This window comes from Trichoderma harzianum, assembly GCF_003025095.1.
Source record: "Trichoderma harzianum CBS 226.95 unplaced genomic scaffold M431scaffold_6, whole genome shotgun sequence".
NCBI lineage: Eukaryota > Fungi > Ascomycota > Sordariomycetes > Hypocreales > Hypocreaceae > Trichoderma > Trichoderma harzianum.
This window is the reverse complement of record NW_020209254.1, coordinates 882,209-908,483: the sequence shown is the minus strand read 5'-3', so window position 1 is coordinate 908,483 and position 26,275 is coordinate 882,209. Positions and strand designations below refer to the sequence as shown.

The window sequence follows — 26,275 nt, the reverse complement described above, 5'->3', positions numbered from 1 at the left end:
CCGAAAAGCAGGCTCAGTGAGTTGCGCATTCAATCCCTTTGTGTTCCCTGGGGACAAAGAGGCTCCCAGGTTTCAGCTTCTATAAGTGGTACTTCGGCGGCTGAAGCAGTTGAGCCTATCAGATCACCAGACGCTTGTGCTCCTTCGTGCAATTGTCCGTTTAGCCGTGCTCCGCATTCGCCTGCAAAATCGATGGTACAATGAGCCACTTTAGTTTTCGAATCCATATATCATCAACCGACAACGCGGTGATTCGGGCTGAACTAAGAGTTGGTAGCTGAGAGTGCCGTATCGATGTGGCCCCGAGGTTGAGTGCCTGCGCGCCAAACCATGGATTCATTTGGCGCCAGCTTCTTCCCCAACTCGGCACCAGCTGGTCCCTTAGGCACCAATATCCGCGACATCGCGTCGCACTGTCGAGCTCTGTTGCGGGAATGCTCGAAGCTACCCAACTTGAAAGAGGACGAGTGGGCCGAGAACAGGCTTGCTGAATTCAACCTCTGGGCTGCCAACTCGGGAGTCTTTGGCGGCGACCGCGCGTCGTTGGATGCACGACTGGCGCTTCAGCCAGAGGTGATAAGTGTATTTATAAGTCTTCTCACTGTCCTGAGTGAGCGCCTGACGCAATGCCAATATTTCGGTACATTTCACATGTTGGATAGCTGCCTTGAAGCCGAAGCGTGCGACTGTTTTGCTGACTTGTAGACAGGGAATGGGGACGAAGTCCCTGCTGTGAATGACGAGTGTAAGCCTCAATATAGTTCCGAAGAGGAGAATGAGGCGGATAAACAAGATGCCGAGCTCGAAGTTAGTGAAAGCGAGGATGAGCCTGAGAAACCAGAGCATGGACGTTTGGCATCTCCGGAAGACATCCTGAGGGCTTTCTCGCCATGGTCTGACGACTCAGACCTAAGCACCGATTCGGATCAAGATTCACGAGATGAGTGCTCACCGGTAATAACGAACTCATTCTTGGATGGCCCGAAGGTTGATGTCGCTCAAGTCATAGATCACCTTGCTCGCCTGAGTTTGGCTATTCGAAAAGCTGGTAGCAGTTCAAGAACGCACAAAGCGGACAGGCGATTCAATGCCGACGATCAGCCAGCATTCCGCCGGCATCTCAATGTTGTGGTGCTTGCTAGAGGGATGGAAGCGGGTCGATCAGACTACGTTATCAACCCGAACAATCTGACTGCCATCCAAGACCGTCTCATCATTGCGAATCTGCGGCGAAGGAACCGATTTCTTTATGCTCAGCGTCACGCAAGGAAACTGGCTGCAGAAGCAGAGCCCCAGAACGCTCCGCAGGAATATCAGCTCGGAGATGATATGCCGATTATGGTGGAGGACCACGGCGAGCCGGAACCCGAAGAGAAGATCATAACAGAGCCAGAAGAGCAAGCATCCGAACCAATTGAAACACTTGCTCAAGTGTTAGTAGAAACGGCACTTGAGCCAGACGTCGAAACACAACCACCAATCTTGTCCGCCACCTCAGCCTCTGGCATAACTCAAGCCATAGATCCTGGGTTTATTCACAATGTGACGCCCTCACAAGTTGCAAAGACGGAGATCACGACAACATCCGCTAAAATTGCTTACCCAAAGCCACCTGCTATGCCGCTGGGTATGCGTCATTTCAAATGCCCTGGCTGCTGCCAGGCCTTGCCTGAGATGTACAGGCAACCATCCCTATGGAAGTAAGTCCAACGCACGATTCTTCACCTTTGTGTAGGTGGATATTTTAACATGACAGTAGAAAGCATTTAATGACTGATATCGCCCCATATACTTGCATCATCGATGACTGCCCTACACCAGATCGACTCTTTGTCACCCGAGCAGAGTGGGGCCAACACACGAGGAACGATCACGAAAAATGCTGGCAGTGTTTGCCTTGCACCACTGTGGGCAAGGCGCCGTTGGTGTTTCCATCCGTCGAGGCCTTCATGGAGCATCTTCGCGTGGTTCACTCCAGCACAATAAATGAGGAGCAGTATTCCACACTCATCCCCGAATCGGCGATACCGGTCCCCGCCGGGATCAGCTGTTGCCCACTGTGCAACTCCAACGGTCCAGCAGACTCACCTGTGTTGTTGAACCATATAGCAGAGCACTTGCATTCCTTTGCTTTACGCTCTCTGCCCTGGCCTGGACGCGAATCTCTGCACACCAATTTGGACGATCAGGATGATGATGATGATGATCCCGACGATCTGGACGATGGGGACGATGATGGGTACAACTATTTTCTGTACAATGATTATTTCGATCAGGGCTCCGAGGTCGCGTCCCGCCAGTACAATCTTACCAGTGGCTCAAATCGGGACTCGGACGGATTGCCATCGCTGCACTCGAGCCAGGCTTCTGAACGACCTGCAACGCCGTCGGACAAAGGGTCTGAAGTTGCAGATGACACTAGTCAGACTCCTGATTACGATCCGATGGCTGAGCCTGGAGAGCCACGGCCAATCATTGAAGCTTCTCAAGATCATCTACCTGAAGTAGTAGAGGGCGAGTGGCCGCAGAAATGTGCCCGGAGATTTCCCCACGACACGGATGACCCCGAGGTAACTTGGCTGGGAGAGCTGATGTTGAACTGTATGCAAATGAATTACAAGCGGAAGGCGAGGGAAGAAGGGCCAAACAGTCAGCGTCGCGACTACTTCTTCCATTCCAGCATCAATGGCTCTCCAATTCAAGGCTTTCTCGCGAAAGTTGCCGAGCTTGAGGATCAAGGCAACCTGATGGAAGCCATCTTGTGGCAAACAGATGCAGTGAACCATCTTAGACATGAGCTGGGATTCGCCCATCATTATGTCATCAAGAACGTTGACAAACTGGCGAAAATGCATTGGGATGCGTGGAATAAGGAAGAGGCAGATGCTTTTCTTAGTAAAGAAGTTGAAATTTTCCTCGACAATGTTGGTATTCCTGATTTCGAAGATCTTTTGTGGACAATTGATGGGGCATACGATCTGGCAAAGGTGTGTGCGAAATACAGACTCGCATCCTTGGGCCACAAGCTATTCAACAGGCTCATCGACGCTTTCGAACAAGAATCCAAACAGCTAGAGGATGGGACCCAACACACCGAAGCAGCTCGAGTGAAGTACTCAGACTTTTTGAAAGACCAGAACCTTTGGGGAGAAAATGTGGTCATGGAGCGAAATTCGCTCGCGCGCCTCAATGCAGACCCTCATCTTGAGCTTGACACTACCGAGGCACTCAGTCGTCTCGCCCATGCTTTGCGTCAAACGCATCAGATACAAGAGGCAGAGATGATTGACACGAAAATCAAGGCCATAAGACGTTTCGAACAAAAGAGACAGCCTCAACCAATAGAGGCTTTGAGAATATTAGAGAAGACAAGGCGGGCAGAAATTGAGGCGTGGGGGCCGTGGAACCACGCTTCCCTGCTAACATTGACCTGTCTGTTTCGATACTACAGAGACATGGGTCTTCGTGACGATGCTATCGATGCCGCTCAAGAGTTGGTTATCTGTAGCCAAAAAATATGGGGTGAGCGTGATTCCGCTTCAATCGGCGCCGTAAAGGAATTAACAGACTACTATGCAATTTTATTTGAGTGGGAGAAGAGAGCGCAAGCCAGGGATCTCTATAACTGGCTCAAAGCCAAGGATGATGATGTGGATCTGGTGCAAGAAACGAAGCCTCATCTTGACTTGGGCCCCGAGGATTTAGATGAGCGAGCGCCACGTTTGTACGCAGCAGGATTGCCCATTGCAGAGCTGGCAGACATAAGTCTTGACCATGGCAATTCTGCTCCTTCCGGCCCAGCAAAAGGGGTACCTACTTCTGAACGCCGAGGCATAGCAGCCGGCTTCAGTAAAGCATTGCGGCTCTGGCGCAGAGACAAGCCATCAGACCAGTAATGAAATGAAGCATGATTATAATATGTAAACCAAGGTGCTCTTGTCAATATTAGCCATAGAATCCCTTGTCTCTCTTTTGCGAGGTTAAAGTCAAAGACAGGCTAACCAACGGTTGATAAATGTATATAATATACCACCTCGTCAGGCCGTTGTGTAACTAAACTAGTGTCTGGTGCTGTTTGCTTGACCAGCAATTCCCTTGTCGGTGCTTACTACAGCAGAAAACAGTGGCACAAAATCGACGTCGAATTAGATGCATATTTGCAAAAACCAACCAGAATCGATATCGAATATCAAATTCGTTGTGGTTCCGGGCCCGATCTCTGCATTCTTTGTCTGACCGCGAGTTAGTTGGTAGCTCTGTGGTTCTTGTTTTGGTTTGAATATACGAACCAAATGAGGTCGCTGCCTTGGCGCCCACACCAAATCCTTGCGGCTCAACTGCTTCGTACGGCTGCGCCTAGATTGTGCATTTTACACAACACTCTCTAGGCTCACATATAAACCAAAATCACCAGAAGAAATGGCTTCTAAACGTACATATTTCTTAGCGCCCAATCTAGAACATAAGCTGTCATCCAGCCCAATTCAGCTCAGCGTTCTACTAGCAGATGCCTTGAAGCCGACCAAACCGCTCTCCACGCATTCCTCTCCGCCCGAATTCGACTCAATTGTGCAGACATCGTACGTCATCTCCAGGACGTCAGGCAATACTGTCAATGCTGGTATGCGTGTCAAATTCCTATCCTTTGCCGGCACTCCCATAGATTTTGCCAATAACGCCCATGTCATGGTATCCTTCGACATTGACACGCTTGAGACGAGGTGGCTGAAGAGTGAGCCGCAAGATGACGATGAGGACCTCCTAGCTCGCTTGCAGGAGCCGAAAGTGCAGGCCGCCATTCGAGGAGGTCTATACGGAGCACGTCCAATCTACATTATCAGTGGGCTGAAAATCGCGCGTGGTCTGTCCGTTCAACGCGAGGAATCCAAATCTACGCACGGATCAGTGGGCGGCACAGTTCCCATCATCGACGGCATCTCTGTCGGAGCTGAGATAGGCGGAGAGAAGCGATTTGGCACGAGCGGCACATTCAAAGTGGCCCCAGAGGAAGACATCATATTTGCTTATCGGGTTCACAAGATCAAGCCAAAGAGCCGCAAAGTGACCAAGGCCTCGGTGAATGTGTACGAAACTAGCTCTGCTTTCTTACATGGCGATGATGAGGATAGTGGTTTCAAGGGCGTCGAGGTCGTGTCTGTGAGCGTAGATTCTGTTCTGAGTGAAGACGAAGACGATGATGATGATGAGAAAGACGAGGCAGAAGGACAGTACCTGGAGCTCAAGGGTGGCGACGATGGGGAGTACTATGTTCACATGGGTCAAGCTTGATGCATTTTGTCCACAGATGCCATATATTGAGTATGAATGTAATCCTTATCTTGCTACATCTATAGCTTGAAGGGAATTTAAACTCTTTATAGAGGTCTCAGAGACTTTAGCCTCGTTCATTAATTAGGTGGCTAATTAAGCGATACTAGTATTAAGGGATCTGCAGCGTCAAGCTTCCCGCTTGGACTGTTTAGTCCCGCTACGTCTATAATTAGCGCCTAAAGCTTCAATTCGAGAAGCTGGCGGCTAAATCTACAGCGTCTTATAGGCCAATTCTAGGTATACATGGCATGACGTCAATAATGAAATGCACGGCTATTTGCGCTGCGCTGGTAATGGGATTCTAATTCCAAAGCTGTTGACATACTAATGAATGAGGCCCATTTTGTCCGTTTATGTGAGGCACAGGAGGAGACAGATCGAGCATAATCGCTGTGAGCTGACAAGTTTAGGTTCGTAGCCGCTGTAACCAAGGCCGCTAAAACTCCGTACCTACAGCCTTAAACTCAGGCAGGCAGCACAGGATGCATCACGTGATCTCGCATCATTCACCATCTCCTCGTGTTATCACTACGCGTTTTCCTCGACAAATCTATTGTGGCTCTTGTTGCCACTTTCATGCTCAAAATGGCCACAGACGTCATAGAACTCTCAGATGATGATAATACGGAGTCAGACCTTGAAGATGACTTTGAGGGACCGGCCAAACCGCCTCCTCAGAAAAGGAAGATCGAAGTGGAGTTCACGGAAAAGGTGCAGTGGACAGATGAATCAGACGGTGCGCCATCCAAGCCAAAGAAAAGGAGAACAAAACGAAAATCTGCCGGCAAAAAGAAAGCCTCAAGAGTGACTGGAGATGTCGAGCACACAGAAGACGAGCTGGAGAGAGTTGATCTTCCGGACTACTTGGTTGAACGGAGGCGAGCTTTTGACGCCAAGAAGAGACTGTACCACGAATCAGCCCTGATGCTGCCACCTGATTATACAAATGTCGAATTCGATGAGTCAAGGAGGCTTAGAGAGCTCAAGGAGAGACCGGGTTTCGACCCAAGAAGTGGTATCAAACCGTCTCGGCCGTACAGGGATGTCGAACTTCCTCAATCAGGTGGTCTCATTCCCGCATCGATCGCTCAGTATCTGCGCGATTACCAAGTTGAAGGTGTCCGGTTTTTGCACAAAAAGTTTGTGTATCAAGAAGGAGGCATCCTGGGAGATGACATGGGCCTTGGCAAAACGGTTCAAGTCGCTGCTTTTTTGACGGCGGCCTTTGGAAAAACGGGAGATGAAAGAGATGACAAACGCATGAGGCAGATGAGGCTTATTGGGGAGAGATGGTATCCCAAAATACTAATCGTCTGTCCCGGATCTCTGATTATGAATTGGAGAAACGAGTTGAGCCGATGGGGATGGTGGCATGTGGATCTGTTTCACGGGGCAAACAAGGACGACGTACTTGGTGCGGCCCGCGCTGGGATGCTGGAAATCATGATTACAACCTACGAGACGTATAAAAACTCTCGCAGCTCCATTAACATGGTGCAGTGGGATGCCATCATCGCCGACGAGTGCCACCGCCTCAAAGACCGCTATTCGGAGACTACCAGAGCAATGCAAGAGATCAACGCACTCTGTCGGATTGGTTTAACGGGAACAGCTATACAAAATCGGTACGAAGAGCTCTGGACACTGCTAGATTGGACCAACCCAGGTCATTTTGGTACTAAAGCAGAGTGGTCGAACACCATCACGAAGCCGTTGACCGTCGGCCAGTCTCATGAAGCCACAGTTGCACAGCTGAGTCTTGCACGGCAGACCGCAAAGAAGCTGGTTCAGAATCTTCTTCCTCGATACTTTTTGCGCCGCATGAAATCCCTGATAGCTGACCAGTTGCCGAAAAAATCCGACCGAGTCGTCTTTTGCCCCCTTACAGACTTACAAACGGAAGCATACGAAAATTTCCTCGGCAGCAAAGAAGTGGCAATATTGAAGACCATTTCAGAAGACTGCGAGCATGGAGGCAAGAGAGGTTGGTGTTGCAACGAGTTTCTTCCAAGTGGCAGACGCTGGCAAACCATTGTCTTCCCGAGCATGATAATTTTGCAAAAGTTAGCCAACCACCTGACTCTGCTGGTACCTCAAACGACAGATCTGGAAGAAAAGCATGCATATGAACTTGCAACACTCCAGACTTGCATGCCTGATACATGGAGAGAGTTGTATGAGAAGCGAGATCGGATTAGTAACCTGGTCAATCCAGAGTTCTGCGGCAAGTGGAAGATCCTGAGGAAGCTGCTCAAATTTTGGCATGGCAGCGGAAACAAAGTCTTGGTATTTTCCCATAGCGTGCGGTTACTCCGCATTCTGCAGCACCTTTTTACCAACACAAGCTACACCGTGAGCTATCTGGACGGTTCCATGAGCTACGAAGCGCGACAAGATGTGGTGGATACGTTCAACTCCGACCCCACGCAGTTCGTGTTCCTCATATCGACCAAGGCGGGTGGTGTTGGGCTAAACATCACTTCGGCTAACAAGGTGGTCATTATAGACCCCCACTGGAATCCTGCATACGATCTGCAAGCTCAGGACCGAGCTTATCGAATTGGCCAGACTCGTGATGTCGAAGTCTTTCGGCTCATTTCCGTGGGAACAATTGAGGAAATTGTCTATGCTCGGCAAATTTACAAGCAGCAGCAGGCAAACATTGGATATACTGCATCATCTGAGCGACGATATTTCCGCGGTGTTCAGCAAGACACTGAACGAACGGGCGAAATTTTTGGCCTATCAAACATCTTCACCTACCATAGTAATATGGGCTTGCTGCGCGATATTGTGAACAAGACAAACATTGCTGAGGCTAAAGCTGGAGTGCACTTGGCTGATGTTGATATGGAAGAAGCGGCCAAAGATGGTGAAGATTTAGGAGTCGTGAAACGAGAAGAGGGCACCGACTCAGAAGATGGAGGACTCAGCCAGCTGGCAGACCTGCTGACTTCTGGAGATCAGAAAAAGACCCCGGAATCCCAAAAGGCAAAGATAAGCCGCCCAAAAAGCGACGCTGTGCAAGCAATTCTCACTGCAGCTGGCGTGGAGTACACGCATGACAACTCTGAAGTGATTGGATCTTCCAAGGTAGAGGAGCAGCTCTCGCGGCGAGCGGCCATGAACTTGTTTGGAGAAGGAGATCTTGCGGGCCAAACTACATTGTTTGCAGACAGCGACGAGAGCGACGGTGACGGGCTTCACAGCTCATACAAGCCGCCCGAGGATGTTTGCTTGCGCCAATTTTGTGAGATGGCTAGGGAATTTGGCTTTGCCAATGCTACGGACTTTGCCCTCATTGTGGAAAACTGGACGACAGAAGCAAGAAGGAATTGCTTAAATTCATTCTATATGAGGCGCGAGGCTAAGCTAACAAAGGAGGGATTCCTTGATGCAAAGGAGGGTATAGTCAACCACGAAGGATCATCGGCAGACGCAAAGGTAAAAACCCTGAAGCAAGAACACAAGCCAAAGGTGGAAGCGATAAAGGAGGACGAAGCAAGAAGCGGGGTAATGCTTAAAGATTTGGACCCCTGGCCTCAATCTAAGCTCGAAAACATGAAAGAGGAGAATGAGGCAAAAACGGAAACGAATGAGGGGGTGAAATGCGAAGTCAAAATGGAAACGAAGGCAGAAGATGTCAAGGATGAGAAAATAAACGTCAAAAAACAAGAGATTGTCGATGAGAAGAAGCCGATACCGGCGGACAGCGAGTCCAAGAGGACTTCAATTTTCCTTTTGGATGATGACGACGACGACGAGCTTTGAGACGAGATATTGCTTAAACGAGCTTCTATTTCGAAGGCCTCGATGACAGCATTTATTTGGTCAGAGTGCCAATCTTGTGAGGCAAGACCTGGTACGAAGACGAACGTTCCGCGGGCTGTGCGAGATCGACCTCCTGGAAGGGACCGGCGGCCCTAAGATTCTTTTCGGTATCGCGACAAAGTTGGCATCCGCCCAAGAAGTGTGGCCAGACGATGTTGACGAAGCCTGGAGAGTCGGCCACGGTCAGCCTATGGTATGCTTACATCGGGAGAATCATGAGTGTTTTTACTTACGCTGATATAGGCTGATCAACGGGCCTCCGCGCCAAACTTTGACATGCTCATAGACGTACCAGTGGCCGCCTGGTTTGAGCAGCTTGTACAAGAGCTTGATGTTCTTCTCGGGCTCGGGAATGCTGCACAGGCAAAGAACGCCCACAATGCAATCAACGCTGCCCGGCTCAATCTTTCCGTTCCATGCAGAGGGGTCATCAACAGATTCGATACCGACGGGGACGACTTGATAGATGTCATCCATACCAAGGTCCTTGACACGTTTCTCGAGCGCTTTAGCAGAAATAGGGTTGGGCTCTACGCCATAAATCTTGGTGATGTGGCCGCCCGTGGTTTTCCTGTTGCGAAGGCCGGCTGCGTTGTCTGCGTCGCTGGTGTTTTCGCGGAAACGGGCAAGAACATCTGCCCACATGCCACTTCCGGCGCCGACCTCGATGACAGTGCCGTAAACCGGAGTGCTCACGACGTCGTCATGGATGACACCGCCCTTGATACGACCTTCAAGAAGAGGAATGACACGCTGCTCGCCGTTGAGCTTGACATTTGGCCCGACGGTGGCCCAAAATGTGCCAAACAGGGCTTCGCGGAATCCATCGAAGGAGAAGAGTGCGCGATAGTTCTTGTCACGGATAAGCCCACGAATTGTCGCAGGAATATGAGAGAAAGATATGGCCATGAAAGTCCATGGACCTATGAGCTCGGCCAAGACATCTTGAATAGTGGCCAAGATGGGCATGGCGAAGGAGGGAGGGGGTGACTACCCTCGGCGCTCAGGAGGCACTTATAAAAGTGAATGGGAGAATGACGACGCTCTACTCGGCCACACGCTTTTTCATAAAAGCGCCGAGGAAAAAATGAAGGGCTCTATGAAGAACAAGGAGAAAACCAAGCTCTTATAAGCCGATCAGGGGGGAAAGGAAGGGAGGAGTGTGGGAGCTCGTGTGAGTGTGGGTTTTTATAGCCGTCACGCACAGTGTGTTTATCAACCTGGAGCTCATCTTTTATAAGCCATGTGAGCCTAGCCCTGTTTTTCTCTTCAAGCTGCGCCTTTTGGTGTGTCGACGCAGAGAAGGCCTACGGATGTGGGGCCGATTCGGGTGGAGTTCCGGATGTCCGTTTAAGCGCTGGTGAAGATTCTGGAGATGATTCAGATTTGGATGAACGATGTCGAAGTTTTTTGAGGAGGATATTTTTATGTTATGGGGCGTGAGATGGGAGGAAGAGCTCATGAGATGGGATATTGAATGGGATGCTCACATATTTGGCTGAGAGCGGGTGAATGAATGACCGTGAGAGAATCGAGACGTCGATGAGTGAGCTCGGACGAAACACAGTGCGATGGATTCTTGCTCACCTACAAGGGGGCCTTTTCGCTTCCGATGGCTAACAAGGGTTTGGTATGATCCTGACGATAAATTTCACGGTGTGACTTTATTTGGCTACTGAAAGAGATTGCTGCTGATTAGTGAGCAGAGAGTAGCCATGCGTGCATCTGCTACCCAGGCTGTCACTGAGAAAGCTTACCATGATGCTGCTGACCATTCCTGAGCTAGCTGTATATCATGAATAGTGATAGAAACGTGACTTTGAGAAGTGCAAAGTTAAAGATATACCGGTGGTATCTCGCTGTGAATGCGCATCAGGATGCAGTCTACACCTTTCCCGCCATGAAGATATTCACAAGTTCACATTTGTCAATAGTGAAATATGCTATGAACAAAATACGTTTCCAGACACAGAATTCGTCCATCTTGAAACATTGGATCGAAGCTCAATCCAGGAAAATTCCAGCCCAACCCATAACGCCAAACCAGTCCCCATGACAATCGACCAAGACGCTCTCCCCATGCGCGCAGTCTATTCGAAAAAAACAAGTCCACTCCCAGCACAACCCCCCCTCCAGAAAACAGAATTACAACAGCTCAAAGTCATCCAGCTCGTCCCTGTACTTCATAATGTTCTTCTTAATCTTGCTTCCCACAGCCCACGTGACAAAGTCCTCGTTGTTGCGCGTCACCAGGTAGGCCGGGTCTGTGATCTCGTCGACGCCGACGCGGACGTGGCCCTGCTCGATGAGCTTTGTGGCGGCCTGGACGGTCTCGGCCATGCGCAGGCGGGTCATGACGACGGGGAGGCGGCGGCGGGCAAAGGCGCTGACGGTGACGTTATTCTCGACGGCGGAGAGCTTGGAGGAGGAGGAGAGGATGCCCATGTCGTAGAGCTTTGCGAGGAGGAGGTCTTCGTGTTTGCGGCGGGTGGGGTTTTCGGGGGGGAGGAGGGAGAGGCGGTGGGCGAGTTGGCGGATGGACTATGGAGGAGAAGAATGTCAGTTGGGTGTATTGAGGGGAAGGAATAGTTGGTGATGGTGTTGTTGATTGGGGCCAAACTTACACCGCACATTCTGTTGTACTTGTGGTAGTCCTCGGGCTTCTGGATCATGTACCGTCTGCGGACGAGCTTGTCGCGGTGGTTGTCGTCTTGCTTGTATGTGAAGAAGTCTGTCTTGCGCAGAAGCTTCTGCTCGTGAAACTTGAGCTTGCGCACCATCTTGCAGGATCCTCAACCGGAATTCGTAGTCGCTATTGTTGGTATTTCCGAGATTGACCGTCTAATTGAAAGATTGAGAGCGATCCGAGGTTGGATCTGGCGCGCAATCAAGATGGGGGTATCGGAGTTTGGTTTTTTGCTGAAAGATTTGGATCGAAATGCTTATCTCGACAATTTTTTGAGACGCCTAGAAAATTAGAAGAAAAAAGGCGGAACTCAAAAGCGGGGCGCACATCAGCTAGCGCGGAACATTTTCCGTCCCCGCCACACTCCACATTTTGCACAACACCAAGGATTTCGCATCACCAGCAAAAGAACCGCGGGATTCATTGCAAACCTATCCTTCAACAAAAGCATTCAATCCACCCGCCATGCCGCCATTCCCGCCCCCCTGCGCCGTCCGCGGCCTCTCAATCCGCGCATTCTCAACTTCAGCCTCAAAGTGTGCTCCCCGCGAGCCCGTCCACCACCGCCCCTCCTCTAGCAGCAGCCTCCTCTCCATCAATAACCCCGGCCCTTCTCGATCCTCCGGCCAGGCCCCCCGCGCGGCAGCTAGCAACCCCGGCGACGTCGCTGCGAACTTGATGACTCGATTTAAGCGTGATGGACAGATTACTATGAGGAACAAGCAGGCGAACATTGAGCTGTTGAGGAACCAGAAGAACTCGAATGATTACTTGAGGCAGATGCCGCGGAGGTGGGATGCGGGCGATGTGTATTCGCCGCATGATATGAGTCCTGTGGAGATGCAGAAGTGGAGGAAGAGGTCGCCTCGTGGCGGGGATGTGATTGATGCGCTGGGAATTCGTCCTTTGGACATGTACAAGGTGTGTTTCTGAAGCTGTGGAAAAAGAGAGGGGGGTTAATTGGCTAACTTTGGGATGTTGTAGAACTTTTCTTTGATCCAGGAATTCTCTTCTACGTCTGGCCAGATCACGCACTCTTCTGGTACGAGCCTTCGTCCTGTCAACCAGCGCAAGATTGCCAAGATGATTCGCAGAGTTCAGGGTATGGGCTTGTACCCGACTATTCACGCTCACCCTGAGATGATCAGGGAACACTTCTTCCCGGAGAGAAGATAAAGGAGAGGAACTGAGAGGGAATGAAAAAGAAAAGCATTGGGGTCTGATTGGATGTTGTGTGAGCCGCCATCCATGGGTGGCCACTCATGAGATACTATATTTGCTCTTTTTTTTTTTTCCAACTATGTGTACAATAGATGCTACCCCCCGTTATGTATAGATGCATGTCATGATCATATATTTCTCCATTGTTATACACTCCCTCTAGGCCTTCATGACCCGTTCTATTTTGAATTGACACAGCGAGTACTCGTCCATGCGCCGTCCCACCTTCATCAGTTCTGCCCAAACATCGGGGTATCGCCCCTTGGCCCACTCCTGGAACCCTTGCTGAAGAGGCTGTCCGGGTAGAGCATTATATGCAATACCAAGGCTACAGCTATGTGTTAGTAACTGCAATGGCTGGACTATAGTTGATTAAGGGTTTGTACTCACGTCATAGCATTTGGCTCTGACCCCACGACAGACGCCATTTTCATTATCAGTCCTCGAACCTCCTTTTCGTTCCCACTGCCGGCTATTGCGCCAATGTAAGCGTTGTAGACGCTTTGCGGTATTTCCAAATCCATCCTCTCCATCCTCTCCCAAAGCTCGCGGGCTTGCTTATGTCCGCCCGTCTTCTTTTCCAATGTCCAAAACATCGCCTCCAACGTCGCATATGAGGGTCCTTCCCTCGACTGAGTGATCTGGCCCCAGTAGTCCAGCGCTATCAAAGGCTGGCCGCAGCCGGCGTATGCCAGCATCAAAGCTGTGTATAATTTCGTCGATGGCTGTAGCGTGGTGTCCATCTTCAGCATGTTGTGCACCATTTCCAGCCCGTCGTGGTCGGGATATCGGGCAATTCCCTCTAGACAAGTGATGTAAGTATCCATTGTGGGATGGTATGACTTATTTCGGTGTGCGCGCATGTGTCCAAAGACATGTGAAGCCATGTCGGGGCGTCTCCTTTGGAAAAACGCATTCATCAATTCCACACGCCGTTCGAAGCTGGTATCCTGGAAGAATTGATGGAGAAGCTGATATGCGCCCCATGCTCGGTTCGTGCTCGTGCTGGGCTCGAGGCAAAACGCGACAAATGCGTTCTGGATAACCTCTCGCTCCGCTTCACTATACAAGAAGGAGTGTATGGATAGAATATCCATGACATCAAAATGCTGATCGTTCTCTAAGAATCTTAAGCAGAGAGCTGCCACTGTGGCTGGCTCGAGCCTCATTTGGTCTTCTTCAACAGCCTCCAGCATTGATGAAATCAGCTTGAAATCTGGCAGCTTCTGGGCTGTCAGCGCAACCAGGTATTCATTGACCATCTTGCGGAATTCGGCAAAGAGATGAGGCTTGCTCTCGTTCGTCCAGGGCTGCATATGCCTAACTTGATTGTACGCCTCTCGTGCCTCCACCAAATTGTTAGTTCCAAGTCGTAGGCCGAGCAGGATTAAATGAGTTTCTCCATTCGGAGCCAGTCCTCTCTTTGCGGCGAGCGCAAGAATGTCGTCACCCAGTGCCTCGTCTCGCTGCGCAGAGGCAACCCTGAGAAGACTGTTGATTGTGCTAGTATCTGGCGACACCTCTCCTTTGCGGTCAACCATGTGTGACATTACAGTGTCTACCTCGGCAAGGCTCTTTCCAGTAATGAGTATTCCCTCAAGCAACACATTCCAGTGGTTCCTCCTTGGCTGCGATTCTCCAAGTTCGCGGAACAGAGACGTAGCCCATTCTTGAAGGTTGTTGCGCATGGCAAAGGCCGCCACCGCGCGATACGTTGGCGGCCGTGGTATACCTCCTGATAGAGGCTTGCTGAACCAGTGCTTGGTCTCGGCGACACGATCTCGCTCGGCAAAGAATTCTACCATGACGGCTTGGATCTTTACATCGTATGGTACTCCGTGGTTCTCGGCATATTTGACCAACTCCACCAACTCGGCTTCACATCCCTCTCTTGCAAGACCCTGAGCAACGGTTTCTACTAGGTGGACTTGGTTCTCTTGGTTCAGGTAAACAGCATACTCTGGCTGTTCCCATTTCTCATACAGCATCTGCAAGGCCTCGCGAGATCCACCATATAAACACATGGCTTTGATGAGGTGGACCCATTGTAATTCCACGGCATTAGGAGTCTTAGGATAATCTCCCGATAGCCATACCGAGTGTAGTGCTTTGGCGAAATCTAAATGATGTTGTGTTCGTTCGATTGGATCCTTTTGAAGTAGCACTTGCCTCGCCATCGTTAGATCAGCAAGAGTAAGCGTTCTGGCGTCCGGCTTGTCGGCTGGCACATCTGATAGATACTCCAGCAGCCGGCGACACTGCAGCGCCTGTGTGCTGTTCAGAGGCATGCGCGTGGCCAATTTCGACTGCATAAACTTCTTCCAAGACTCGATCAACTCTTTCCTCGGCGGTGGTCTGACGTTGTCCAGCATGCGACTCCTCCAGACCATGATTTGCAGCCATCCCGGCTCGTACTCGGGCTGCCTGACCTCCCGCGGAGGCTTCTGGAATAGACCGCTAAAGAACGTGCGCTCGAAATTGGCATAGGATACTGGCCTCGGAGCAATCGACCGTCGACGAGCTGGAGTCGCAAATGCAGCGCAGGATGGCGCCGTCCTCGCCTGGCAGACAAGTAGTCGCCTGCCATGACGGGCCAGGTTTGCCCTCATGGTGTGAATATCTCTATGTTTTGATGCGCCTGGGCAAACTGTCAGACGTCAATTGGGGCATGGAAGAGTTTCAGATGCTCACTGGATCATGTTTGAGACAGACGGATTGCACAGATTGCGCAAAGGCAGCCGATTCCACCACGTCTATTGAAGCTACAAACTCCATCGAGTTGTTAACAGGCATTTACAGGACGCCGGTTGAGCAGTTATTCTGCCGTGGTTTCTCCGGCGGCGTCCGTTATCCGTTATCAGTACCCCATACGGCCATTGAATTTGGTTCATTCGAAACCCCCACCATGAAGAGTTCAGAACCTTGTTGAACTTGACTCATTTACATGCACACGTTCATTTGAGCTCCGTACTTCGAATCTTCATGTATACCAGGTAAGTGGCTATATAAAATGCGAGGGAGTATTAAATAGGTAAGCATATCAGTCATCACCAATCGCGAACTCCTCCATTCTAAGAAGCCGGCAGTAACCGATGCCATCCTCAAGAGTTCAACACCTGTAGTAGGTATTTCCATTTCCCGCGTCTGAATGCATATCCCGCTTTAGAACGGAAGGTTCAATTGCTACCCTACGTGGCCTTGCTCCTCATTCGGCAGGATTTTTGATTCATTATTTCCAAGTAGCATCTCATCAATGTCCTAAGTCCGGCCCTCTGGAAAGGACAACCATGCCATGGCAAAGGCTACTGAAGCAGAGTCGCCTACGAAAGGGCTTTGCCAGAAACTCTCGAAATGAAGGGTAAGGTATAGACTGGATACGTGTAATTTAACCGCGTAGAATACTATGTAAGAGTCATCCGCGGCTATTGTTTCCCCCTGCAGCTTAGTTATAATCGTAATTGCACGGATGTTGCCGCGAGCTGCTTGTTTGTCAGCACATTATCTGCGATCGTAGCGCGCGGACTTAGCGCGACCCTGCGACTTTATAGGCCCCTCAAGTGTGTAAGTCTAAGTATGCGCCTTCGGAGATGTCGCAAGTCGTTTGATCGGACTTTATGGCATCAGTAGTGGGAATTATGTAGCTGGCTTACACAGCTGCCACTATGCTCTATTTTCGTAGCGACGGTTGCGAGCAATGACGTCTGCGAGCTGTCCACTTTCCAGGGATCTCATGTATGTAATCGTGCAAAAGTGGGATAGACCAATTGCTGCTCTTGATTGCGATATTTGAGTCGATGCAAGTCGGAGTCGGGACCCAGTTCTAGTTCAGCCCCGGATGTAAAGCGTCGTATCCTACTTACACCCGGGACCCCTCTCGCCTATATATCATGGTAGATGCCCTCCCCTCATCTCAGGGTGGTCAACAACAACAACCAGCACGTTAGTCCAGCAAGATAATCCAGGAAAAAGATAAGATGTCTCAAGCTACCAAGCCCCGAGTTATCCTCGGTCTCATGACCTTTGGTCCCAACGAGAATGACGGCGCCAGAATCACCGATCTAGACACTTTCAACAAGGCCCTTGACGTCCTGCAGGCTCGGGGCTATAATGAGGTTGACACAGCGCGAGTCTACGTTGGCGGCACCCAAGAAGACTTCACACGCCAGGCCAACTGGAAAAAGAGAGGCCTCACCTTGGCGACCAAGGTCAAGTACCCTGCGCAGCTTGGCGACAACACAGCCGAAAAGGTCGTCGAGTCCGTCGAGAAGAGCCTGAAGGAGCTAGACACTGATTCCGTCGACGTGAGTCCATGATATGATCAAACAGAAAAGAGACACTCAGCGTGGAATAGCCTTGTTAACCATCGCGACGCAGATTCTGTATCTTCACAGGCCTGATCGTGGAGTCCCCTTTGCTGAAACCCTCGAGGCTGTTGACCGTCTCCACAAGGCCGGAAAATTCAAAAAGCTGGGTGTCAGCAACTTTACAGCTTTTGAGGTAGCTGAAGTCGTCATGACATGCAAATACAACGGCTGGGTCCGTCCCACCATCTACCAGGGCATGTACAACGCCATCACTCGAAACATTGAGGCGGAGCTGTTTGTTGCATGCCGTCGCTACGGCCTCGATATTGTCGTGTACAACCCCCTTGCAGGCGGTCTGTTCTCAGGAAAGATCAAGTCCAGGGATATCCTCCCGGAAACTGGACGATACTCCGGCAACACAGCCATCGCAAACATCTACCGCAGCAGATACTTCCGCGACAGCACCTTTGAGTCGCTGAAGCTTGTCGAGGAAGCCGCTGAAAAGGCAGGACTAACGCTGATTGAGATTGCAATGCGATGGACTGTTCACCACTCCGGTCTCAAGATCAAGGACGGAAACGATGGTATTATCATCGGTGTCTCTAACATCGCGCAACTGGAGAACAACTTGGACAACGCTGAGAAGGGCCCGCTACCTGAGGAGGTCGTGAAGGCGCTGGATGAAGCGTGGGCGATCTCCAAGGCAGAGTCCACCAACTACTGGCACGGTGACTTGGAATACACATATGACCCTATCAAGGTCTTGTTTGGTGAAGGAGCGAAATAAAAGCTGGGTGGGGGCAGCAGCCTTACTGTACCTGTATATGAATGTCAGATGACCGGGCCATGCGCAATCAAATGAGCGTACTATGAAGATAAGGTCAACAGTATACAAGTAGTTTGAACCCGTACTTCATATTGGGTCGATACTCTAATACATGTCATATGATGCAAATTGAGTCTTCTGAGTTAGCAATTCTATCGGCGGCCATGGGCCCATAGACCCCGTACGTCTTCCATATTCTCATTGTTTCTGCAGCTTCCGTAGTCATCTTGAGCACAGTACGGAAACATCAATACATGTAATTTGTCTTACTTCCCTTGCAAACACATGCTTATCTGACCACTTCGCGAGTATCGGTACATGTAAGACAAGATCGCACCCGTTTTCACATTCAGCCTCAACTGCTATTACACTGCCTGGGTACGTCATCCACCAAGTCCGCATAGGGCGTTTGTAGGTTGCGTGCTTGTCCGTGTGATGGGACCGACTGCGACCATCAGCTGTTACAGTGCAGCCTCTGACAGGTTCCAGTGCGACGCTAGAAAATCCAATAGCCTGCCCCGGAGGATTTTGGGGGTCCCTCAGGGGCCTCCCTAGTGGCCGCCCATAAGGCAGAGCCTGGGGGTTTACAGGCACCGTCAGCACCGTCTGATGACGGCATCCTTTTCATCTCTTGAATCCAACTCCCATTCATTTTTGAAACCCGTCGTATCTCACCATTGCCAAGCCCAAGGATCTGCGCTAGACCTGCCAATTATCTACCAGTGAAGATTCGAATCTCCGGAGCACGGAGTCGTGGATTTCTCTTCTGTACAGTACATACATTGTCTACAAACTCCCGACTTGCGCTCCTTTCGCCATCTCGCTCGAGATAGCCACATGCTCCCGCAACAGCCAACGTCTCCGCGACGCTCGCGCCAAACGAAATACTGCTGGCGGCCATCGCCCGAATACGAGCCATCCGAACGACGCTTTCGCTCCTGAGAGAGAGACAACGGAGCTGAACCATCAATCATTCCAAACGGGGACCCTTAACTGCGACGAAAACGGCGACGATCTGTGCCCTCTTGGACGCAAATCATGGGCTCGGATAATCTTCGACCCGGCCTCTTTCGTGAGACGACGGCTGACGGCCGATCCAGCGAGCCCCTGCTGTCGAAGCCCGACGACTTGGAAGACAAGGACGTCGAGAGAGGCCGATCCTCGCGATCCTCAGGCGACAGACTCTCCGGCGCGTCCAACTCTGCCTCTGGGCCTCTGTACGACTCCCCCGCGCCCCGACCGGCAATGACCCGACGCTCGACGATGCGCAGCCGCAGCCCCGGCCAATTGGCCGCCCAGTCGGCTCGCAAGAAGTACACGTACGCCGCCTTCTTCCTGGTGCTGAGCCTGGTTGCGTTCTGCGTGCAGACGGAGCTGAGCGCCTACATCCAGGGCGACCTGGGCTGGGACAAGGCCTACTGCATGATGTTCTTCACGCACAGCTCGTGGGTGCTGATGTGGCCAGCCCAGCTGCTCATCCTGCGGCTGCAGAAGCGCGATATGCCGTGGCCGACCTTTTGGAGGCGCCACGTGCAGCTGGTCAAGTCGACGGCACTCATGGTCGAGCTCCAGACGCTCGATGTCTTTGGCCTGCAGCGGCCCGCGTCCAAGTCTGTCCGCTACCTGGCCCGCACCACAGCCTTTATCACGACGGCGTTGACCGTGGCCGGCTTGAGCTGGTATGTCGCCGTCAGCCTCACCACGCCATCTGACCTCACCGCCATTTACAACTGCTCTGCTTTCTTTGCCTACGCATTCTCCGTGCCTCTGCTCAAGGAGCCGCTGCGCATGGACAAGTCGGTTGCTGTCATCATCGCCATCGTCGGTGTCCTAGTGGTGGCCTATGGCGATACCGGCTCTGGCTCCTCGTCTGCCGACGGCCAGAGCCTGGGCGAGGGCGAGAGCGACGTGGATGCTGGCAGCCGCTTCCTGGGCAACATTGTCATCGGCATTGGCTCCGTGCTCTACGGCCTGTACGAAGTCTTGTACAAGCGGTTTGCCTGCCCTCCCGATGGTTGCTCCCCTGGTCGGGGCATGATATTCGCAAACACGTTTGGTTCCTGCATTGGCCTCTTCACCATCTCTGTGCTTTGGATTCCCCTTCCCATCCTGAACTGGCTCAAGTGGGAGATTTTCGAGATCCCCAATGCCTCGACCTGCTGGCTCATCCTGTTTGCTGTCCTTTCCAACGCCACCTTTAGCGCGTCGTTCCTCATCCTCATCTCCCTTACATCGCCCGTGCTCTCGTCCGTCGCTGCCCTTTTGACCATTTTCATTGTTGCCATTGCGGACTGGTTCATCACGGGCCAGCCGTTGAGCCCGGCGGCCGTGATTGGCGGCTCCATGATCATTGTCGCTTTCGGGGCGCTCAGCTGGAGCACGTACCGCGAGATGATGGAGCATGAGATGGAGAAGCGGAGGGTGGATCTGACTGATAGTGATGAGGACGGCGACTTGAGCAGCCATGAGGACTGAGTTGACTGGTTTGGATACATTGTCGTTGTTTTATAAGCATATTTCCTCTTTTAGACGGATTTACAGACCCGGTTTAGAGGCGTTTGTGTATGCATAGTGGGATTTATATACATACATACTTGGTATGCGGTGGATGCATGCTTGTTATTTTGGAACTATCTAGTATTACTGCAGAGCAGTATAACTGTGGGCATGGTGGGATTGTATTTCCTTTGGGCTATATATTGCTGTGGAGGCATTGACTTCTCCCCGACTTGGGAACGGACATATTGTAAAAGGGTTCCTCTTGGAATCATCAATATTACAAGATATTTTTAAAAAAAGGTGCTTATTCATGCAACTAATCACTATATATAATGCCGAAAGCCACCGAGGATGCCGATGACACCGACAGCTCCGACGGCCCCCCTTTATGATGCCTGTCAAAAATCACATGTAATATTTCATTGATGTCCAAATATAGAAATATGCTTTTTGGTATCCTTTGCAATCTTGATGCCTTCCCATATCCAATGCCCGTGTGAATTACCCAATAGATGCCTCATGTCCCATATCCTGCAAATAAACCCCGCAATGACCAAAATCCGACCCATTCCGACAAACTACCTATGCTAAACCTATGCAATAATTATTCAATAATACTTTGATAATCCCAAGATAAATAAAGAAAAGGAAAAAAGATATAACAATCGCCGTTAAGTGGCCTGGAGAACCGCCATGGGCACTTTTTCGTTCCTCCGGACGAATTTGCCCTCTCCAGCAACCTTCCAAGTTGCACCCGCAGCGAATATCACATATCGTACTGCCTGTTCCCATGCCTCCCTGTCTACGGCATCTCCAGACTCAAAGTATTGCAGGCTGCTCCAAGAGCCCAGGGGAGGCGGGTCGAAGATGGCCATGACGAGCTGCGCGTAGGCCGTGTTTCGCTCCATCCACAGATCTGAAATGTCCATGGCGGGATGGCGGTAGTCGTCCTCAGCGAAGCTGGGTGCTCGGGGCACGATCTGGATGTAGAATTTTTCCAAAGCTGGGACGCGAGGGATCAGGACGTCGTTTATGTGTGTGGCGAGCGGGAAGATGGCGACGTAGGAAAGGGAGCGGAGGGAGTTGCGTAGGAGATATTGCATGGATTCATCCCCGGAATCCAGTAACGCAGGTAAAATGGAGGGGGGCACGTGGTTGAAGTATTCGTATGTTGCGTAGACCTTAACTGAAGACCCTTCGTTAAGGAGCATCGAATCCCACGGACGAATGCTGAAGAGGGAGCAAGGAACGGTTGTCTGTGCCCTGTTGCCAAATGAAGTGTTTGCCAGTGCTGTCGCGTTGCTCGATGGAGTGGTGACTTGATGACGTGTGTCCGCTGATCTGGAAAGGGAGAGGATATGGAATTTCTGGCGGAAGATCCAGCACCCCGACAAATTAATTGGCCGACCTAGTAGCGACGCGAGAATAGCAGGAGAGCTGATGAGGTTGATGGTCAACAGATCAAGGTGCTCGAAGATGGTCTGCCAGAGCCAATTGTTGGACTGGCATTTGGAGTTGTTGTCATAGGATGGCCCGGCGGCAACAAGATCGCCACCTGGTCCTTGGTGGATCAGGGCAGGACAATGGCTTGGGAGGATGCCCCAATTAGTGTGATGGTTAAAGTCCTCTCCAATCTCCGTCACGGGATAATCGATAATGATACTGAGGCTATCGACGTATCGTGAAAGTCCAGTCATGACAAGGAAGCGCAGAAACTCGAGTTCGTCAACGGTGCTGAGCGGGTCCTCGCCACTGGACGGACGAGCCATGTGCTGAAATCTCCAGACGACATTTCGAAATAGTAGAGGTAGGGTGCAGCGTCTCCAGAGGCGGCAAACTAGAGATGCGCTTTTGATGGTGCCACGGAAGGAATCAGACGAGGGCACATCATCGGGGCCTGGGATGTGTGCTGGGTCATCGTATTGGTACTGCTCAAAAATGGAAGGTTCATCGAGAAAGTTGAGGATGTAGGAGACGAGCTCATTGGGGAGCTGAGATATGGACATGGGAGAAGCCATGGATGGCGAGGAGAAGAGGTGATGATAGCGACGGCAATGGCGAAGGCGATTATGATGCCAGGGTGATGCTTAAATAGCTACTTTGATGACGGTGATCAGGTGGCGATGATGGTGGGGGATGGCGATGGCGGGCTGCTAATAAATGGTGACGGCGGTGCTGGTGATGATCCCAAGTGATGGCAATGGCGATGTTTGATGGTTGACGGTGGTGATAATGATGGTCGAGGGTTCGAGGTCAGTCAAAAAGCTTTTTCGACGTGCCAATTGTACCCAAGTCAGGCGCACAAGGGGACCAAAAAAAGTCAATGGGTTGAATCAAACATGGAAGTACAAGTACTGTACAGATAACCGGCCTGGCGAGAGGCATGCGGCATGGGGGCAGAGAGTGTCGACATTACATTAGCCCGCCGTACCGGTACATTAGCCCGGCAGTAGCTCGAGGCAATCCTTTAGAGGGGGCTACGATTCCCCGCAGAAGCGCCAAATGGCGACAATGGGCCGCCGATTGTAGCGGGGAAAGGCGTTGATGGAGCCTGAAGAATGCGACGCTGTTGGGCTGTTGGGCGTATGACGTGGGCTGAGCAGTGCATGCGGACAGAGGCGCTGAGGTACAGGTACATGGCCTGCGCGTTACAGGGCACAGCTGACTGCTTGCTTTTCAACGGTCTTACAAGTTGCGTCGACGATGATGCTTCGACTCGCAATTGATGTTTTCCCTCTAGGCACCCCTTTTACTGTATCCTCTCTCTCGCCCTCTGCAGGTCGTGCGGATCCTTATTCGCCATTTGCGAGTCCGGCAAGGGGCCTGCCTTAGTGCTGTAGGTTCGTCGCATTTAGTTTCGCTCTGCTGTATCAGATCTCAGATCTTGTTATGCAGCCCTGGCCTGGGTTACTGCGCATTAAGGTAATGCTATGCATGGCCTGGACTGGGCTCGCTCTTACGTACAGGTACGAGCACGTTACAGTGCAGAGAATACAGAGGGGGCTAGACAAAGAAAAAAAAATCACGAGTGGGCGTGCTACATGCACTGTAATCGGGCATGCGGCTGCTGCAACTTGGTGCGGCGCATATTTCCGTCTTGGAGACAAGTGCCGCCATCTGATAAGGACAAGGCGCAGATCAAAGGGAACATGGAAGGGGAAAGGTCACCGGAATCGACTGATAGGCAGGGAGACGAGAATGAAAAAGGACACTGCAGGCTACCTACGCTTGGATCAATATCCCCTCTCGGACATGGCATCCGCAGCGCTGCACGGGCCAGCCTGAAACGTGGGCCATTAAAGCCTAAAAGCCTTTGATGCTCGGGCTTTCTTGGATGGATTGCATGTGCATGTGCATGTGCATGTGGCTAACAAAATCTCGACTTCAAAGGTAGGTGTTGTTGGGCGCTCGAGTTGTCCATGTTGGGGGCGTAATGTGAGCCACCGACATGTAAGGCAACGTTTCGTGCAGCCATAGGCCAAAAGAGAAGAGAGGGAAGAGAGAAGGGAGAAGGGGGAAGAGGGAAGAGACATGATAGAAAATTTTGGGCAAAAAAAAAAAAAAACCAAAGAGCCTGGGCAAGGCCAGATGCTGTTCGGAAACAATTTCGGGACTTTTGTTTCGATCGAGAGATCTACGCAACGAGCATCCGTATGGTGGTAGTAATCGCGGCAGTGAAGGGTCAGAGAGGTGGTATTTTCAGCAACACCCCCTGGGCTGGGTTGGGCTGTGTCAAAGAACCTGGTCAGAACATAACCGTTGAACACGCCACCTGCCAATATAGGTGCCAAGATGGAGATGTGCTGCAGAGTTCGGGTGGAAGATATCAATAGTTACTACTACTATTTCCAGCATACGCTTGATTTAGTATCCAGTAGTTAAGAGCTGCATGTACATGTACCGCGACGAGTTCGAGTCGAGCCGAGTCGAGATTCTTCATCTCCACACAATCAATGTCAAAACCAAAACAGGTGCGGTTCCCGCGGCCCACAGACAGCCGGCCTGCCTAGGGCTGGACCTCCAGGTGGGCCGCTATCGTGATCCGCCCGGCGGCTGATCTGGGCCTCTGCTTTGCTTCGCCCTGTGCCTGTGCCTGTGCCTGTACAATCTCGTCCAAGCACGGATTACTGCGTGTCTTGGCCTGTCTTTGTCTTGGTCGTTGCGCGTACAAAAGGGTGTGCTGTAGATGCTTGAATTTGCAACGGCTTTCTCCCTTAGTACCCATCAGCTCCTCGTCCATCTCTCCCCCCCTTCTCTCTCTGCAGACATTTTGTTTTCTTCCACCTCCAGATTCCACACACTCCAGTCCCCTACTCTACTTACTCCACACGCCATCCTTCGGTCTACCGCCGAATTTAATCAATAATTTCTAACCCCTGAATGGCAATTGAAGCCACTAAAGCCAACGGCACTGCACCATTGCAAGAGCCGACCCTTGCCAAGCTGCTGTCCTTGTCATTTGTCACTTTCGCATTGATCCTCATTGGAAGCGCAGCTGTGCTAGTCTAGGTGACAGTTAGTCCGCCTCATTTTCAAATCGTGTGCGTGCCTCGAGCACTTTTTTTTCCAAGAGCGCCAATTGGACGTCCGCCGTTGCGCCTCACAGTTTATCGGCAGACCGCATGTTTGCCAGATATGAGCTGTAATTTTCCGGATCGCTTCCATGGATTTCCGCGTTTGAACGCAATCTCGTCTAAAACGCCACAGCGTCTCGTGGGATGAAAATCGTCGAGAGCTGGCTTGTGAGTGCTGCTGCTAGCACGCGCTGCGTTACGGAGTTACTCGTACATGGAAGAATAATTTGCCCGGCTGTTAAATCGCCCGCACCGTGATAACACCGAGATTGAGCTGCTTTCTCCTGAGTGCAAAGAATTGCCTCCTGCTAATGCACACCCAGGCAGCACTACTCGTCCGGTCTGATCGAACCGACACCCGGTTTCACCATTGCATTTCTGCTCCTTATCCGACTCATGAGCAAATACTACTGCGCGGTATCGCCGGCTATACTGTTCTTGGCGCTGTCTTGAGGGGGATCCATCGTGATTGTATATCACATCCGATACTATCACGTGAAGACGGGCATCTGCATCAAATATTGAACGCAACCCTCTCCGCGGAATGGAGCACATCTACTCCGTACGAAGCACTGCATGTCTCCTCAGCAGCGCTGGATTTCAATTAGGTAACGAAAAATCAGGCAACAATAGGACAAGGAGATGACAATAGGCGAGTGAATGTCCTCCAAGGGTGTCTGCGGTTGCATTGGCATTGGCATCGTCGTTGGCGCCAAACGCCGTTATGAACTAAAAATATCCTGGACTCTTGGTGTCTCTTTCTTTGGCAAAAAGAGCCTAGTGGAGCTGGCATGAGAAACCATGCTGCCAGTGAATGCCGACACTGCCGATGCCATCGACGGGACTCGACTGACCGCATGTCTAAACGAACATGTACCCGTACATCGCCATCGCTTGTCTCTCGGCTGGGGATGAAGAGTCGAAGCTGAAGCTGCAGAGCTGCTCTGGACGACAAGCGATGGACAGGCATACGAGAGACATCCCTCGCAGTTGTCTTTTACAT

At 51.2% G+C, this 26,275-nt stretch overlaps 10 protein-coding genes across 10 annotated transcripts; 6 read left to right on the top strand and 4 right to left on the bottom strand.

The window, feature by feature from the left end:
• The first annotated feature begins 237 nt into the window (after positions 1 to 237).
• Positions 238 to 4,073, top strand: M431DRAFT_16673 (hypothetical protein). Its single transcript, XM_024913009.1, has 3 exons — positions 238 to 640; positions 710 to 1,700; positions 1,760 to 4,073. Exons 1-3 carry the CDS (start codon positions 331 to 333, stop codon positions 3,894 to 3,896), a joined length of 3,438 nt encoding a protein of 1,145 aa, XP_024774424.1. The 5' UTR covers positions 238 to 330; the 3' UTR covers positions 3,897 to 4,073.
• A 302-nt stretch (positions 4,074 to 4,375) lies between these two features.
• On the top strand, positions 4,376 to 5,455 carry M431DRAFT_508155 (hypothetical protein). The gene has a single exon (XM_024919074.1). It carries the CDS (start codon positions 4,420 to 4,422, stop codon positions 5,287 to 5,289), a length of 870 nt encoding a protein of 289 aa, XP_024774423.1. The 5' UTR covers positions 4,376 to 4,419; the 3' UTR covers positions 5,290 to 5,455.
• A 257-nt stretch (positions 5,456 to 5,712) lies between these two features.
• M431DRAFT_427369 (hypothetical protein) lies at positions 5,713 to 9,244 on the top strand. Its single transcript, XM_024915075.1, has one exon. The coding sequence runs from the start codon at positions 5,908 to 5,910 to the stop codon at positions 9,100 to 9,102; it is 3,195 nt and encodes a 1,064-aa protein (XP_024774422.1). The 5' UTR covers positions 5,713 to 5,907; the 3' UTR covers positions 9,103 to 9,244.
• On the bottom strand, positions 9,155 to 10,131 carry M431DRAFT_520035 (hypothetical protein; the record flags this gene model as incomplete). Its single annotated transcript, XM_024920414.1, has 2 exons — positions 9,155 to 9,360; positions 9,396 to 10,131. 2 exons carry the CDS (start codon positions 10,129 to 10,131, stop codon positions 9,155 to 9,157), a joined length of 942 nt encoding a protein of 313 aa, XP_024774421.1.
• An 884-nt stretch (positions 10,132 to 11,015) lies between these two features.
• M431DRAFT_115640 (hypothetical protein) lies at positions 11,016 to 12,101 on the bottom strand. The gene is made up of 2 exons (XM_024911940.1): positions 11,787 to 12,101; positions 11,016 to 11,703 (listed from the first exon to the last, which is right to left on the bottom strand). Exons 1-2 carry the CDS (start codon positions 11,940 to 11,942, stop codon positions 11,308 to 11,310), a joined length of 552 nt encoding a protein of 183 aa, XP_024774420.1. The 5' UTR covers positions 11,943 to 12,101; the 3' UTR covers positions 11,016 to 11,307.
• Positions 12,102 to 12,313: 212 nt separating this feature from the next.
• Positions 12,314 to 13,024, top strand: M431DRAFT_481948 (hypothetical protein; the record flags this gene model as incomplete). Its single annotated transcript, XM_024915995.1, has 2 exons — positions 12,314 to 12,769; positions 12,833 to 13,024. 2 exons carry the CDS (start codon positions 12,314 to 12,316, stop codon positions 13,022 to 13,024), a joined length of 648 nt encoding a protein of 215 aa, XP_024774419.1.
• Positions 13,025 to 13,228: 204 nt separating this feature from the next.
• On the bottom strand, positions 13,229 to 15,678 carry M431DRAFT_494962 (hypothetical protein; the record flags this gene model as incomplete). Its single annotated transcript, XM_024917306.1, has 2 exons — positions 13,229 to 13,397; positions 13,460 to 15,678. 2 exons carry the CDS (start codon positions 15,676 to 15,678, stop codon positions 13,229 to 13,231), a joined length of 2,388 nt encoding a protein of 795 aa, XP_024774418.1.
• A 1,023-nt stretch (positions 15,679 to 16,701) lies between these two features.
• On the top strand, positions 16,702 to 18,371 carry M431DRAFT_508149 (hypothetical protein). Its single transcript, XM_024919073.1, has 2 exons — positions 16,702 to 17,370; positions 17,444 to 18,371. The coding sequence occupies exons 1-2, from the start codon at positions 17,044 to 17,046 to the stop codon at positions 18,158 to 18,160; spliced, it is 1,044 nt and encodes a 347-aa protein (XP_024774417.1). The 5' UTR covers positions 16,702 to 17,043; the 3' UTR covers positions 18,161 to 18,371.
• A 1,091-nt stretch (positions 18,372 to 19,462) lies between these two features.
• Positions 19,463 to 20,674, top strand: M431DRAFT_86198 (hypothetical protein; the record flags this gene model as incomplete). The annotated part of the gene is made up of 1 exon (XM_024923648.1): positions 19,463 to 20,674. One exon carries the CDS (start codon positions 19,463 to 19,465, stop codon positions 20,672 to 20,674), a length of 1,212 nt encoding a protein of 403 aa, XP_024774416.1.
• Positions 20,675 to 20,997: 323 nt separating this feature from the next.
• On the bottom strand, positions 20,998 to 23,088 carry M431DRAFT_508146 (hypothetical protein). The gene has a single exon (XM_024919072.1). The coding sequence runs from the start codon at positions 22,714 to 22,716 to the stop codon at positions 21,370 to 21,372; it is 1,347 nt and encodes a 448-aa protein (XP_024774415.1). The 5' UTR covers positions 22,717 to 23,088; the 3' UTR covers positions 20,998 to 21,369.
• Positions 23,089 to 26,275: the final 3,187 nt, after the last annotated feature.

Excerpts from the sequence above, each read along its gene's own strand:
- M431DRAFT_16673 (XM_024913009.1), top strand. The coding sequence starts at position 331 with ATGGATTCATTTGGCGCCAGCTTCTTCCCCAACTCGGCACCAGCTGGT. Across the intron at positions 641-709 it reads GACGCAATGCCAATATTTCG|GGAATGGGGACGAAGTCCCT; the intron begins GTACATTTCACA and ends ACTTGTAGACAG. Across the intron at positions 1,701-1,759 it reads AGGCAACCATCCCTATGGAA|AAAGCATTTAATGACTGATA; the intron begins GTAAGTCCAACG and ends ACATGACAGTAG.
- M431DRAFT_508155 (XM_024919074.1), top strand. The coding sequence starts at position 4,420 with ATGGCTTCTAAACGTACATATTTCTTAGCGCCCAATCTAGAACATAAG.
- M431DRAFT_427369 (XM_024915075.1), top strand. The coding sequence starts at position 5,908 with ATGCTCAAAATGGCCACAGACGTCATAGAACTCTCAGATGATGATAAT.
- M431DRAFT_115640 (XM_024911940.1), bottom strand. The coding sequence starts at position 11,942 with ATGGTGCGCAAGCTCAAGTTTCACGAGCAGAAGCTTCTGCGCAAGACA. Across the intron at positions 11,704-11,786 it reads AGTACAACAGAATGTGCGGT|TCCATCCGCCAACTCGCCCA; the intron begins GTAAGTTTGGCC and ends TCTCCTCCATAG.
- M431DRAFT_508149 (XM_024919073.1), top strand. The coding sequence starts at position 17,044 with ATGTCTCAAGCTACCAAGCCCCGAGTTATCCTCGGTCTCATGACCTTT. Across the intron at positions 17,371-17,443 it reads TAGACACTGATTCCGTCGAC|ATTCTGTATCTTCACAGGCC; the intron begins GTGAGTCCATGA and ends ATCGCGACGCAG.
- M431DRAFT_508146 (XM_024919072.1), bottom strand. The coding sequence starts at position 22,716 with ATGGCTTCTCCCATGTCCATATCTCAGCTCCCCAATGAGCTCGTCTCC.